Raw genomic sequence first — 15664 nt, 5'->3', positions numbered from 1 at the left:
CCCCCCCCCCCCCCCCCCCCCGCAGACCTGGACACCTGCTATAGCTCTCTGCTTCTCCCTAAGGGCTTTTTTCTCTCTGGAATCAGTTCACGTTTTCTTTTGTCTGTTGCTCCCCACTAGCCCCATAGTCAAGTGTGCTGCTGTTTAGTTTGCACATTTTTCCCCTCCCTGCTTCAATAGGACTGAGAGTCTTTCGCAGCCTCTTCCACTATAACCTGGGATGTTTTAGTTTGCGTTTACTTGATGGTCGAGAAGGTTGAGAATCTTTTCTCGTGCTTACTGGTACGTTTCCCCTGCTATGAATTGCCTGTTCAATCCTTTAGGCATTTTTGTCTTTTTAAAAATGATTTGTCGAAGCTCATTATGTACTTGGTCCAAATGTCTTACAGATTGTAAGCATTACAAATATTTTGTCTTAATCTGTAACCAGGCCTTTAAGCTTTATTCGTGGTGTATTTTGTTACAGAGTTCTGTTGTATATACAGAAAGGTGCATGTGTCGTAAGTTTATAGCTCAGTGAATTTTCGTCAACTTAATACACCCACATATCAGGAATCAGAACATCACCAACACTCCATAAACCCCACTCATGCTCTCTTTCTATCATTCCCCCACAAAGGTAGCCATTATCCAGACTTCTAATGATGTGTTAATTTAAAAAAAAAAAATTTTTTTTTAACGTTTATTTATTTTTGAGACAGAGAGAGACAGAGCGTGAACGGGGGAGGGTCAGAGAGAGAGGGAGACACAGAATCTGAAACAGGCTCCAGGCTCTGAGCTGTCAGCCCAGAGCCCGATGTGGGGCTCGAACTCATGGACCGCGAGATCGTGACCTGAGCCGAAGTCGGCCGCTTAACAAACTGAGCCACCCAGGCGCCCCTGCGTTAATTTTTTAATTAAATAGTTACTTTGAGATAATTGTAGATTTATATGCAGTTATAAGAAATACTGTAGTGAGGGGCGCCTGGCTGGCTCAGTTGGTAAAGCATGTGACTCTTGATCTCAGGGTTGTGAGTTCAAGCCTCATGTTGGGTGAGGAGCCTACTTAAAAAAAAAAAAAAAAAGTATAAGAAATAATATAGTGAGTTACCATGTGCCCTGTATTTGCTTTTCTCCAATGGTAACAGAGAATACAACTATAATGCAGTATCGCAACCAGGATACTGACATCCATACAGTCAAGATAAGGAAAGTTCCCATCACCACCGATCCCTAATATGACCATTTTATGACCACATCCACTTCCTCCTTCTCCCTGTGCCTTCTTCCACAACCCTACCTCCCCCCGTCCTTAACCCCAAGCAACTGCTAATCTGTTCTTCATTTTAATAACTTTGTAATTTCAAAAAGTTATATAGGGACACCTGGGTGGCTCAGTCAGTTAAGCGGAGAACTCTTGATTTTGGCTCAGGTCATGATCTCACAGTTTGTGGGCTGGAGTCTCGCGTCAGGCTCTGCGCTGACAATGAGGAGCCTGCTTGGGATTCTCTCTCTCCCTCTCTCCCTCTCTCCCTCTCTCTCTCTCTGCCACCCCCCTCCCCCACTTGCATGTGCGTGCATGCTCTTTCTCTCAAAAGAAAAGCTATATAAATGGAATTGTACAGTATATAAGAACGTTTTAGGATCGGCCTTTTTCACTCGGCATAATTCCCCAGAGATGCATGCAGGTTGAATGTACACATATATCACTCCTTTTTATTGCTAAGTCAGTATTCCATGGTATGGATGGACCACTATTTAACCATTCACCCATTGAAGGACATCTGGGTTGTTGCCAGCTTCGGGCTATTCTGGATAAAGCTGCTGTGAACATCCACGCACAGGTTTCTGCATGACCCTGAACGAGCGATCTGTCACCCTGTCTTGCAGAGAGCAGAGAGCTTCAATCCGATTCAAGACCACTCTCATGAATACTCTCATGGATGTCCTTCGCCACAGGCCGGGCTGGGTAGAAGTAAAGGAGTAAGACGCATCCCCACCCCCTGCCAATCTCGGCCCTCTTTCCCTTTGACTCACCAGGCCTTGTCTCCCTCTGTTTTCTCCCAGTTCCTGTGGGTGGCTACTGGGACTTGTCCCAATTTGGATGTGACAGGGACCAAAATTTATTTAGCACTCCGAGTGTATCAGGCACATTACAGACGCCATCTCTGCCTTGTCTAAGTCTTAGAACCATCCAGCAAGATATGATTATGTTCAGAGGGATCAAGCCAATTGTTGAAGGTCACACAGCACATGTGTGTCAGATTGGGAGCTGCTGCCAGTTCTGTTGGACTCTTCCGTAGCCAGGGTCCTAGAGCTCTCTGGAGAATCAAGGAGTGCAGCCGTCACAGACTAGCTGGCTTGAATCCTCTGGGGATGGCAGGTCGAGGTCAAGGGCTGCTCGTCCCTGGCCACTTACTAGTCCTGTGACTTTGAACGAGTTACTTGACCGCTAAGCCTACATCTCTTCTATGGTGGGCCCTGGGGATGCTGAGATGAACAATGTCTGGCACATAGCAGGTGCTAATGTTAGTGAGGGCTAAGGTTGGGCTGCATATAACACAGACCCAAAGCAAAAGAGGCTCTGACGGACCAGAAGTTTATTTATCTCTCCCACCAAAGTCCAGGTGTAGGAATTTCAGAGATCGCATAGAAATTTGGAGCCACCTGTTTCCGTCTTTCCATCCTGCCATCCCTTGGGTGAAGCCCTTCTCACGGTCTAAGGTGAAGCTCCAGTCTTGCATCCACAGGGCGAGCAGCAGTAGGTAGGAAGGAGACAAGAAAGTACACGCCCTGCCCTTGAAGGACACAGCCCAGAAGTCCCTCACATTGGCCAGACTTAGCCTAGCTGCAAGAGAATCTGGAAAATGTAGCTTTTATTTTGGAAAATGTGGATTACATTTCCCCAGGTAAATGTTGGGAATTCTATTACTGTAGACAAAAGGGGGAGAATGGATAGGAGGGGGGAGGGCCACCAGCTGCCCTGACCTGGTGCTCAACCAGTGTTGTTGCATAACAATAGCTGAGCCCGTTAGACACTCTTTACTATAGCAGTTTACACGCCTGACCTCTGAATCGTCCAGCAAACCTTCTTCTGGGAGGTGCTATTGTCATACCCATCTGCTGGAAAACGGGACACCTGGGCATGGAAGAGTAAAGAGTGCCATGTTGGAGGTCACTTGGCTTGTCAGGGCTTGGACTGCACCTAGTCGGTCTGTGTGCAGAGTCCCAGGTGCATCTCTACCCTCACGGTGAATGAGGAAACAAACGAACCAACGGATGAATCCATGATTCCCACTGCCTGGTGCTGGAGTCTAGTCTTCAGTTATTGTTGTAATTTTGTAACTTAAAAAAACAAACAAACAAAAAAACAACGTTGGAAGCAACGGTGGTGGCATTATTTTCTTTCCTGTCATATCCTTTTCAAGCACCTCCTCTCTGCACCCCAGCTCTGGCGTCGGATTCGGTAGATTAGCCTGGGTAAGAATGCCGATGCTGCTGTGCCCTGGGCGAGCGAGGTTCTCCTCGACTGAGGGCTCCAGGGATGATTGTAGTCACATCTTGAGGCTGTTCTGAGGACTCAGTGAGGGGAGGGCTTTGTGGACAGGGAAGGGCTTACAGATGTTATCGGGAGGCACTGCTTGGTGATGTGGGCCGGGGGTGGCAACCCAGATGCTTCTGGAGCCCAGGCAGGTAACCTGATCAGGTGAGGCTGGCTGGTTGCCATGGGCCGTAGGCAGTGGTAGGTAGGGGCTGTGATCTGGAGAGGGTATGTCCCAACTTGGTGGCTGTTCCTCACTCCCGCCGACAGGTGTCAGGAGGCATCAGGACCCCGTGTGGCCGATACCCCGGTTGTTCAAAGGGAACCCAAAGGAAGTCGGCAGCCTGGATTTGTGTAGGAATATTTCTCCCATTCTCACTCTGGCCTAGTGAAGCACACTGTGGGCAGGGCTGGCCCACGGCACCCCCTTGAGGCTCCTTATGAACCTTGCTTGTCCCTCAGCTGCACCTCCGTGGGCCCCAGGCCCTCAGCAGTGCTGAGGTCCTTACCTCATGACCTTTGTCCCACCCACTCCCAGTGAAGGGGACTGGGATTTCTACTGGTGTGATGTCAGCTGGCTCCGGGAGAACTTTGACCACACCTACATGGACGAACATGTGCGGATCAGTCACTTCCGAAACCACTACGAGGTGAGCTGGGTGGGCTGGTGGTGGTGGGGGAAGGGGGGGCACTGAGTCGGCCACTTCATGTCACTGGATGTCGCAACGAGCAGGGGCTGGCACGGGAGTGCAAAGAGCAGAATGGAAAAGCGTAAGGGAGTTTGGGGTACATGCCAGGTGGGGAACATGTGCACAAGATACACGATGGGCTAAAGGATGTGAGAGGGTAAGGATCTAATACCCGAGCAGCAGGCTATCTTGGGGTGGGGACTCAGGTCACAGGCTGGTGGCCATGTCAACACTACAGATGTGAGGGGCAGCCTGGCTTGGGGGCCGAGGGCCGCAAGAGCAGGATGCTTGAGCCATATGGTGATTTCAGGGAAGAGACAGATTGAGCAGTTGGGAGTCTAGAGCTGGGAGGGAGGTCCGGGAGGAATCAGATCACAAATCACACTGGAGGAGCCAAAGATGCTGAGATTTGAAAAGGTTAGTGCAGCTTAGAAGTTAGCAACATGAACTTCGGAGTCAGACAGGCCTGGGTCAAGTCCTGGCTGTGCCTTCCGTTAGCTGGGTAGCTCTGGGCAATTGACTTGGCCTTTCTGAGCCTCAGTTTTCTTGCCTGTAAAGTGGGGATGGTTATAGAATAGCAGGCTCTCAAAGTTACTCTTACTGTTATTGCTACTTCGTGGGCCGAGAATGGAGGCTGTGGGAGGCAGTGGCGATGGCTGGGGCTGGGAGGTGGAGCAGGGCAGGGGGCACGAGCACTAATAGCCTGTCCACCCATCCCGCTGCCCAGCTGACACGCAAGAACTACATGGTGAAGAACCTGAAGCGGTTCCGGAAGCAGCTGGAGCGCGAGGCAGGGAAGCTGGAGGCAGCCAAGTGCGACTTCTTCCCCAAAACCTTTGAGATGCCATGCGAGTACCACCTGTTCGTGGAAGAGTTCCGCAAAAGCCCGGGGATCACCTGGATCATGAAGCCTGTGAGTGCCCGGTGCCCAGTCCGGGGACCAGGGGGAAGGGGCAGGGGGAGGGAGGGCTGCCCAGGCACCAGCAGGGATCCTTCATGGCGCATCCCAAGACAGAACCCCTGCCTGGGATTTCAGCCTTAGATGCACCATCTGCCTCCGCAGAAGAGCTTTTTTTTTTTTTAAGTTTATTTATTTTTGACAGAGAGACAGAGCGTGAGTGGGGGAGGGGCAGAGAGAGGGAGACACAGAATCTGAAGCAGGCTCCAGGCTCTGAGCTGTCAGCACAGAGCCCGATGCGGGGCTTGAACTCACAAACTGCGAGATCATGACCTGAGCCAAAGTCAGACGCTTAACCGACTGAGCCACCCAGGCGCCCCTCATTTCATTTTTAAATATGTATTTATTTATTTTGAGAGAGAGAGTGTGTGTGCGCTTGCGTGAGAGCAGGGGGTGGAGGGAGAGGTAAAGAGAGAGAGAGGGAGAGACTCCCAAGCAGGATTGTCGTGGGGCTTGATCTCAGAAACCATGAGATCATGACCTGAGCTGAAGTCAAGAGTCAGACGCTTAACCCGACTGAGCCACCCAGGCGTCCCAATATTACCTTGGTTTAAAGATGAGGAGACTGCGACCCATTTATTCAAGCATTCCACAATGTTTACCGAGCGCTGGCTACGTGCCAGGCTTAGAAGTAGGTGCTAGGGACACAGCCCTCAGCAAATTGGAAGTGGGTCTCTACCTTCCTTGAGTGCAGACGATACAGAAGATACCTGTGTGAGTACAGTTGTTCTAAGTGACACTAGAGAGGAAACAGTAGGAGGTTCCCTGCTGCCCAGCGGGCTTTTCTGAAGGGAGATTGGGCTCCAAGGTCAAATCCCTTAGTTTAAATACTGCCTGTACCACTTACTTGCTGTGTGAGCTCAGACAGGTTACTTAACTTGTCTGTGCCCCAGTTTTCCCATCTGCAAAGTGAGACTGTGTTACCTGTCACATAATGTTGTGGTGTGATTAACACAGGTAGAGCATACCTTAAGCACTCCATAAATGATAGCTGCCATTGTTATTAGTATTATTAAAAGAATCTTGACTTTGACTGAAAGTCAAGAAATACTGACTGTGGCCTGAAGGATGCCGAGGAGTCAGCCTGGCGAAGGGCAGAGGTAGGGAAGAGCATTCTGGGAAGAGGGACTGCATGCATGAAAGCCTTGCATCCGGAGGTAGCCAGCCCTTCGGGGATCAAGAAACTGAGTGGAGGGTAGGCGCGGCAGAGCACCTATGAGCCCCTCGATTGTTCCTCGTGCCAGGGCTGGTTTCTCACCACAAAGCCACCATAGCCTTGAATGGTATCATCAAAGCCCCCTAATATTTTCTGGGCTTGGGACCGTGCCAGGCCCCAGGAAGGGAGCTGGGGGGAGGACGTGGGGGGCAGCCCTTCCTCATGCAGCTGGGGACTAGACCTGGTGTTGGCTGATATGCACATTCAACCAAGAACACAGCTGCTTGGAGGGGGAATTGACGTGCCAGACAAAAACGACGGATCCTCCCGACTGGGTCCCAGCCAGCGTTGACCCCGGGACCTCCTGCACCTGTCCCCTCCTCTGCAGCCGGAGAAGAAGGGGTTCGTTAGGCACAGGAAGACTACAAGCCACAGGGCGGTCCCAGCTCCCAGCATTAGCCTCTCAGACAAATGGTAATTTGTGCTAATTGGGATGAGCAATTGCATATTAAGTTGATTCCTTTCCCAGCCCACGGCCTTTGTTAGAGGCAGACACAAGACAGCTGTAATTAAGAGGAGGCATCTTGGCTGTGTGCGTGTGTCCTTGCTCCTGAATAGCTGTGGCGCCCTGTCTGGGGTGTGGGGAGACAGGAGTGGGTGCCCTGAGCTCTAACTCTGTACCCGCCACGCATAAGCCCTGGGCAGGTTCCTCAACTCCTCTAAGTCTGCGTCCTCATCGTCCTCATCCATAAAATGGAATGAATAAGTGCACCTACCTGCCGGGCTTGCGAGAGAATCCAGTGCGGTTATACACATTATATAAAGGGTTTGGCACTTAGGTGTCCAGTCATTGACCGCTTTTATGGTTATTTCCAAGACTCCAGGCGACACCTGGAAAGCACGAGGTCGGTGCTTCCCAAACCCAAATGTGCCCACAATCATCAGGCAACCTGGTTAAAGGCAGAGACTGATTCGGCAGGTCTGGGTCGGTCTGAGAGTCTGCCTTGCTAACCAGCTCCCAGGTCAGGCCCTTGCTGCTGGTCCACGGACCACACTTTGAGGAGTGAGACCCTAGCGGAATCATTTTCAAAACTGAGAGTGCATCAGAATTTTCTGGAGAGCTTATTAAAGCCCCCCTCCCATCCCCCAGGGTCTGATTCAGTAGGCCTGATGTGGGTGGGGCCAAAGAATTTGCATTTCTAACAATTTCCCAGGTAGAGCAACCAGGGTTCTCTGGAGCCACAGAACCATGAACCGCTGGGACGGAGTATTAGTTCTGGGATCCTGTTGTTTGTATCCTTTGGGGTGGGGAAAATGTTAAAAAAAAAAAAAAAAAAGGACATTACTCCAAATTCAGAAAATAGAAAAAATCCCGAATCCCTCCACTCCTCCCACAAGGCCTGTCTCTGTGAGCCAGCTTGTCCTCGTGCACCCACACACAAGAGTTTTCACATAGCTGCCATGGCCGACGGGTCAGGGTAGCCACTGGCCTGCCTTTTCCCTCTGGCATCTCCTCTGCACGGTGCCGTAGGGCCTGCTGACTCTTCAGCTTCCTCCTCCACTCCTGGCAGCAGAGCAGGGGCGATGCGGGGTGGGGTGGGCGGGGCGAGTTGGACTCAGAAGGGAGTAAGCAGCATCATCCCCTCCCTGCCATCCTCAGGAACCCCTATTCCCACCGAGCCTGAGCCCCAGCCCATCTCAGAGTATAAGAACAAGCCCTTGGCTTTGCCATTTAAAAGTCTAACTGATGTAAAAATTGCATCGATCCCAACTTCTTTGCCATCGAGACATTCTCCCTTCCTACCAGCTCAGGCCCTCTGGGTGGGCAGGAGGTCGGCAGGATGCCTTGGGCAGCAAATAACAGAAATCACGACTACAGGGAGCCCAAACGAGAGGGCTGGTAAAAATAGTGTTTCACACGGTCACAAAATAGTGTTTTTAAAAGGATAAAATAATTTGGTTATAAAAAGAAGCAACTCTATTGAAAAACAGTTATCAACCGGTTAGTCTGGGTCCTCTGAGAAACAAACGAACATGCCGGGAGTTTTGCCCGTGAGGAATTGGGGGAGGGAGTGGGGGGAGCGTGGACGGCAGTCAGACCCCAGCGAGGGAGAGAGGGAAGGAAGAGAAGCACCTAGAGGCCGGGCAGCAAGGCCTGGGGGAGGCCTCGTGCCAGAGGAGGCCCCACTCTCCAGGGAGTGGGCTAGCCTTCAAGGCCCCCTCTGTCCTCCGTCCGTGGCAGGAGCGTCCCCTGCAGGCGGGGCCCCACAAGTGCAGCGTGGATTGCGGTAGTAGAAGCTGGCGGTCAGTCCAGCACCTTCCGCGGTTGGAGACTTGCTAGCATGTTCTCACAACGGCCACACAAACTATTAAATGATCTGTATGCAGTAACAGTAACAATATATGTGCTTTTCATTAACAGTGAAAGAGAGTCTAACAGCAGGCCCCATTGTTACCATACTTTCAAAATCATCACAAGCAAAAACAATATTTTGAGACACCTGCAGCAACTCTAATGTGATCTAAAAATAACCGAGATTTCCTCTGAGAGTAACGTCACAGGCTTGGCTAGTACTACTAGGATTTGTTGTCTGCATTCATAATGGGAAGCAGTGGGAAAATCTGGTTAGGATGAAAAACTTTCTTCTCATTCAAGTTTACAGATCCCAGGACATTTCCTTTAATGACGAGAGGTTGCTTCCAGGGATGATTCAACATCATAGGGCAGCTCGACATCATCATCGGTTCCCACCCCAGGGGGCTGGCCGCTACTCTTGGTCACAATGTAGCTGCCAGCTCTAGCTTCACCTCCTCACGCCTCCACTATTGCCACAGGATTGAAGGAACACCCTGGTCTTGTGTGTCCCTTTTGAAGAAGACACAAACTCCCCAGAGGTCACTGCAGTAGACTTCCCCTGGCATCCTGCTGGCCCTGCTTGAACCGGTCACATGGTGGGGGCATGGGACCACCGTGGGCATCAGACCCCGCAGAGGGCAGGGCCACCAGGAAGAGGTGATCCAAATGAGGTTCTGTTGGGAGCGCTTGGCTGGCTCAGTTGGTGGAACAGGTAATTCTTGATCTCAGGTTCGTGAATACAATGCCCACGATGGGTGTAGAGCTTACATTAAAAAACAAATACCCAAATGGGGTTCTGTTGGCAGAGAAAAAAGGGAATTTTTTTTCCATACTTGGCGTTGCTGAGTGGACCACCAACTACATCTGTAACACCCAATGAATGCCACACAACGAATGCCTCATGAGAAATGATCCCCAGGGGCAGGGCATCGAGGGCCATGAGTGGCCACAGGTTCTAAATCTAAATATCTAAATCTGAATCTAAATATGGTTCATTCTAACAATCCGTTCATATATATATGTTTTTTTACATTTATTTATTTTTGAGAGACAGAGCACAAGTGGGGGAAGGGTAGAGAGAGAAAGAGACACAGAATCCGAAGCAGGCTCCAGGCTCTGAGCAAGCGGTCAGCACAGAGCCCGACGCAGGGCTCAGACTCACAAACCGTGAGATCATGACCTGAGCTGAAGTTGGAGGCTTAACCGACTGAGCCACCCAGGCGCCCCAACAATCCATTCATATTATTTTCCAGTTGAAAACATATCTTTTTATAAAAATAATATTTTACTCCCAGATTATCAAGTAAGATTGATAGTCCCAACAGTAGGACCATGTTGACCATGGGGGTTGGGGGGTGCCTGGGTGGCTCAGTCAGTTAAGCATCTGACTTTGGCTCAGGTCATGATCTCACGGCTTGTGAGTTCGAGCCCTGCGTTGGGCTCTGTGCTGACAGCTCAGAGCCTGGATCCTGCTTCGGATTCTGTGTCTCCTTTTCTCTCTGCCCCTCCCCTACTTGTACTCCGTCTCTCTCTGTCTCTCAAAAATAAATAAATGTAAAAAAAAATAAATAAATAACTACCTGGGTTTGTCACCTACAGGCTGGGTAACCTTGAACAGAGTGTTGTTCCTTGGTTTCCTTGGCTGCAAAAGGGGGATAATGTTAATGCCTCCATAGAAGATTCTTTGTAAAGCTTTAAGGAGCTCATGGGCATAAGTCTTTGTGCCTGGCACCCAGAAAACATCTGAGAAGTATTGGCTACCACTGTTAGAAACCATTCCCCTAAAGTCAGTGTGCTGGTCCTATTCCCGCACCCCAAAACTCAGTGGCTTGAAACGAAAATCCTGTCTTATTTATTAGCTCATGCTAGTTTGGGCAGCATTTGACAGGGAAGGCTCGGTGCTGTTTGAGCATCTACTGGGACAGCTCCCGTGAGGGCTGCAGGATTCTCTTCCGAGCTGGCTCCCTCACTGGGCTGGCAAGTCAGTGCTGGCTGTTGGCCGGGAGCTCAGCCAGGGTGGAGGGCTGGAAGACTCAGTTGCCCTCCGTATGGACCTCTCCATGTGACCTGAGCTTCCTCACGGCATGGTGGCTAGGTTCCAAGGGCAACCATCCCCAAAGAGAAAGCTGTGTGGAAGCTGTGTTGCCTTGGAGGACCCAGCACTGGAATCCACACAATGTCACTTCTGCCATATGCAATTAGTAGAGACAGTCCCAAATGCTGGCCCAGATTCGGGGCGGGACATTGAATTTACCTCTTGATGGAGGGTGGAGGTAGCAAGGTTCTGGGAAAACATATGGGAGTGGAAATATTTTTGTGATTGTTTTTGGAAACTACAGTCTGCTGGAGCTAGGGAGCAGGTGGTGGCTTCCAGCCTCAACAACCCTGATAGATCACCAAGCAGGAAGTTTACTTTTCACCCTAAGGATTATTCCCTTAGGAGGGCATCTCCCGGAACAGGCGTGTTTGCCAACATACTAGCAATGCTTCAAACAATAAAGGCATTTTATCACCTCATATAACAAGAAAGCCAGAGGTAGGAAGTTCCAGGTTTGGGGGATGTGCTCAGTGGTGCTGTGAAAAGACCACATTCCTTATCTTTCTTCTCTGTCATCACTCTGCATCCTCAGTGTATTGGCTTTCCTCCATCAGACTCGTCACCTCATTGGTGACGGTTATAGTCCTCACCTCCCCAGGGTGTAGCATTCAAAGAAAGGAAAGGAGGCAAACATCTCTTTCTCTCTCTCTCTCCCTCCCTTCCTCTCTTGCTCCCTCTCTCTCTTTCTCCTCTTCCTCAACCCCAATGTATTTTTTTAAATGCTTGTTTATTTACTTTGAGAGGGAAGGAGGGGCAGAGAGGGAGAGAGAGAATCCCAAGCAGGCTCCGCTCTATCAGCAGAGCCTGATGCAGGGCTCGATCTCGTGAACCATGAGATCATGACCTGAGCTGAAATCAAGAGTCAGACACTTAACCAACTGAGCCACCCAGGCGCCCACCCCAATATTGTTAACAAGGAAAAAAAAAATCGTTCTCAGAAGCCCCAAGGCCCCAAGCCGATGTCTCTTTGGGCCTCATTGACCAAAACTAGTCGCATGGTTCCCGTGAGCTGCATGGGAGGCTGACCACACAGGTATCTGGTCTTTCCAGCCTCCGTGTGAGAGCTGGGCTCTGCCGGCCAGAAAGAAGGAAGGGGAATGGCTACAGGAAAGGTGGGGGTGGGGGGTCCTAGACCCAAAGGCAGGAGTCTTTAAAAAAAAACGTCTTAATTGAAGTTTAGTAAAGAGAATATGCCCCAGTCACAGAGGCACAGCTTGGTCAATTTCACGAGGCGAGCACACTTGAGTAACGAGCACCCAGACTGCAATCAGGGCATTGCCAGCCCCTCAGCAGCTCCCCTCCGACCCTCTCCCACTCACTACCCCTCGGGTCCCTAACAGCATGGATTCATCATTTGTCTGCTTTCATACTTTGTGTAATTGGAATCACGTAGTACGGCTCCACTGCGTCCGCTTTCTCTCCCTCAACATCGTGTTCAGGCGACTCATCCACACTGACGCGGGTCGGTGCATTGTTCATCATCATTGTCGACACGATTCCGTTGAGTGTGTACTTGTCCATTTGGGAGTTTCAAGGTTGGAGCTATTGTGAATCGTGTGCTACACGTCCTGTACATGTCCACGGGTGCCCGGGTTTCTGCCAAGCAGGTGCCCAGGAGAGGAGTTTCTGGGTCAGAGCAGATGCCTATGTCCTGCTTTGGTGCACGCCCACCAGCAGTTGTGAGTTCTGGTTTCTCCACAGCCTCGCCAACACTTGCCGTTGTCGGTCTTTAGTTTTACCCACTCTCAGGGAGTATAGGGTGGCCTCCTCTTGGGGTGTTCATTTGCATTTCCTTGAGGCTAATGAAGTTGAGTGACTTTTTCACTGTTTACGTTGGGTCATCTTTTGTGAGGTGAATGTAAGTCTTGTGGGTAGCTGGGAACTGTGGGAAGCCCTTTGTGCACACTATTGCTCTCCCAAATAGCTGTGCACACGTGGCTTCCCCTGAAATGCTACCAGTACTCCCAGGTCTTGCGGGCACCCCATCTTCTGGGCGTACACAACCCCGAAACAGGCACACAGCGCAGCAGGCAGAGCGGGGGCTGAGTTTCAGCCCCCACTGGCCCCATGACGGGGAGCCCTTGTGCAGTGGACAGCCTGCCCATCCATGCCTGACAGCCCTGCCTGCCCCTGCATTGTACAGAGAACATCACATCAACCAACTTGGCCCTGCTCCGAGAAGAACAGAGGGAAATGAGAGTTGGCATTACCTGGGTGCCTTAATGCCAGAGAAAAGACACCTTGAGGGGATCTGCTCAGTGGCTGCAGATTACCCAAAGGGCTGCTCTGGGGCCCAGGGATCAGATTTGTTTTAGGAAGCCCTACAGGCCAGAGCCAGGCTGGCAAATTTTTAGCTCGACACAGGTTAGGCTGTGAAAGCTCCATGAGGTCTGGGTCACGGCTATAGCATAATGCCCAGCACACAGTAGTCACCTAATGGATATCTTTGGGATGACTGCTTCATAGAGCCGATCCTGCAACAAATGAGCTGCATCCGGAGGGAGGGGGAGGGTGGCGAGCTCCCTGGCAGGTGACCATCACAGAGGGATTTCTCAGGGGGGAGTAATGCCTTTGGTGCTGACTGCTCTGCATGATATTAAAGATCTTTCCAGCCCCTAGACTCTGTGAAGCCATGAATTATCCATGCTGGGATTCAGTAAAGGCAGACTGATCAGTATTAGCTGAAGCAAAACCTAATTAGGGAGGCAAATTGATTTCCAAAAAAAGAATTGGATGATGTGTTCCCAAGACTGTTAGAAATGGTTTTTTAATTGTCTGTTGTTTTGTATTATTCATGCCATTGTATGCCTTTGTGAGCGAAGTCGGCTTCTCTCTTTCCTCCCCCCCCCCCTTGCCTCCCTCCCACCCGCCAGCCAGGCTTAGTGCCTTCTCAGTGGCTGGCCCCATGGGGCTGGGCTGGGCCATTCCTCTGGGGAGAGCTGGAAGCCCATGGGAGAGATAGAGACAGAGAAATGGTGGGGAGGTGCCCCAGGCACAGGGGCCAACAAGGAACCACATAGAGCTGAGAGCAGACCTTTCTGCACTCACCCCCACCCCAGGTAGCCCGGTCGCAGGGAAAAGGCATTTTCCTCTTCCGGAGGCTGAAGGACATCATGGACTGGAGGAAGGTAAGCTTACCCCTCCCCCTTGCTCCGGAAATCTCCCTCTGCCCTTGCTGCCATGAGGGGCCCCTCCTTCCCTCCTCCAAAGCTTGAAGGGCTGGCAGCGAAGCTGTGCCCCTGGGAACGGAGTCTCTGAAGCCAGATTGCCTGGGCTCAAATCTTGATTTTGCCCTTTAAAAGCTGTGTGACCCTGGGCAAGATGCTTCTCCTCTCTGTGCCCAAGTAAATGGGGGAGAGTAGTAACAGTGCCTGCTGAGGACGAGTTACCATGCCTAAAACCTGAGAACGCTGCCTCTGTACCTGGGCCTCCTGCTCACCTGATTGGGGAGAGCTTGGCTGACTCTTCCTCCAGGTCCCAGGCCGAGCCTGAGGTAGCTCCCTCCCTCCCCATGACCCATCCTTATCCCAGGATGCGGCGTAGTAGAAATCCCGCTTCCAATCCTGCCCCTGCCACTCAGCAGCTGTGTGATCTTGGGAAAATTGTTAACCCCCTCTGAACTTTAGAGATGATAATGCTGCTACACAACCAGCACCTGCTGCATGAGCAGGTGCTCAGTAAGTGAATTGCCTCCCTCCTCTGTGTGTCTGATTCCTTCCCATCAGGGCACCGCTGGGAAGAAGCTCACCAGCTCAGAGGCCCAGCCAGCCCGGAGCACTGTCAATCCACCCGGAGGCCATGTGAGTACAGGTGCCAGGTGGCCTGGGGCCCAGGAAGGGAAGGCCTGGTTGCCTCTGTCTTGAAGCAGCTTGGCGGTGGAGGGGGAGGGGGCCGGGGGATGATAGCAGGTGTAGAAAATTCTGCCCTGGGGGCCAGAGACCCTGAGTTCCAGTGGCTCCCTGCCACCAGGCCCTTGTGTGACCTCACCAAGTATGCGCCACTCGCCTTTGGGCCTCAGTTTTCTCACATGGTTACCGTGAAGGGGACAGCGGCTGAGAAGGGGCTTTGCAGACCATGGGGTGCTGTGCAGGTGTGAGACAGAGCCTTGCTGGGCTGGCCAGGAAAGGATTCGCAGGCAGAGACGGGAGAGGAAAGTCCCCAGGCACCTGAGTGGCCCTCCAGGCAGCACGGACCAATGGAATTTTCTACAGAGGCGGAACGGTGTATGCCTGTGCTCTCCGGTACCGTGACCACTAGTTACGTGCTGACGCTGAGCACCTGAAATGAAGCCGGTGTCCCTCAAGGACTGGATTTTAAATTTCTTTTCGTTCTTTTATCTACATGACATTTACCATCTTAACGACGTTTAAGCGTATAATTTAGGGGCACTAAGTGTATTCACGTCATTGTGCAACCACCGCCACCATCCACCTCCAGAACTCTCGTCTGCTTCCGGAACTCTGTCCCCAGGAAACACGAATTCCCTGTTTCCCAGCAGCACCCCCCCAACCCAGCCCCTGGCAACCACTCTTCTACTTTCTGTGTCCGTGGATCTGACTCCTCCAGGGACCTCGTCTAAATGGTTTGTCCTTTTGTATCTGGCTTATTTCACTTAGCGTAATGGCTTCAAGGTTCATGCACGTGATAGCATTTAAATTCACTTATTTTTAAGCAGTTTGAATGTAAATAGACAGCACAGGTCTAGAGGTTAAACACGGAAGCTCTGGGCCCAGCCTGCGTGTGGGTCCACGTCCCAGCTGTGCCACGGAGCAGCTGTGTGACCTTGGGCAAGTCGCTTCCCCTCTCTGTGCTTCAGTTTGCTCATCTGTAAAATGGGGGATAACGTTCGTCCTTCCCTGATAGGGTTGATTTAAAGACCAAACAAGG

The 15664-nt window shown here is 51.3% G+C and overlaps 1 protein-coding gene and 1 non-coding gene across 5 annotated transcripts in view; both read left to right on the top strand.

Moving 5' to 3' along the window:
• TTLL9 (tubulin tyrosine ligase like 9) overlaps nucleotides 1–15664 on the top strand; it is a 41955-nt gene that overhangs the window by 8432 nt on the left and 17859 nt on the right. For 3 of the 4 annotated variants that reach the window (XR_005782055.1, XM_040447377.1, XM_040447379.1), the window contains 6 exons: nucleotides 1870–1962; nucleotides 3791–3874; nucleotides 4059–4170; nucleotides 4937–5122; nucleotides 13837–13905; nucleotides 14503–14577. Coding sequence is in view for 3 of the 4 variants with exons in the window: in XM_040447377.1 (XP_040303311.1) it covers nucleotides 1870–1962; nucleotides 3791–3874; nucleotides 4059–4170; nucleotides 4937–5122; nucleotides 13837–13905; nucleotides 14503–14577 (619 nt within the window). In the remaining variant the exon portion in view is untranslated. The remainder of the gene's footprint in view (nucleotides 1–1869; nucleotides 1963–3790; nucleotides 3875–4058; nucleotides 4171–4936; nucleotides 5123–13836; nucleotides 13906–14502; nucleotides 14578–15664) is intronic. The other variant, XM_040447378.1, reaches the window with a different exon arrangement.
• TRNAK-CUU (transfer RNA lysine (anticodon CUU)) lies at nucleotides 963–1035 on the top strand. The gene has a single exon. It is a non-coding gene; the product is annotated as a tRNA-Lys (tRNA).

The sequence above is a fragment of the Herpailurus yagouaroundi genome, unplaced genomic scaffold, assembly GCF_014898765.1.
Source record: "Herpailurus yagouaroundi ecotype Mexico unplaced genomic scaffold, PumYag 196, whole genome shotgun sequence".
NCBI lineage: Eukaryota > Metazoa > Chordata > Mammalia > Carnivora > Felidae > Herpailurus > Herpailurus yagouaroundi.
The sequence above is the reverse complement of the archived record's forward strand: the minus strand, read 5'-3'. Positions and strand labels throughout refer to the sequence as shown.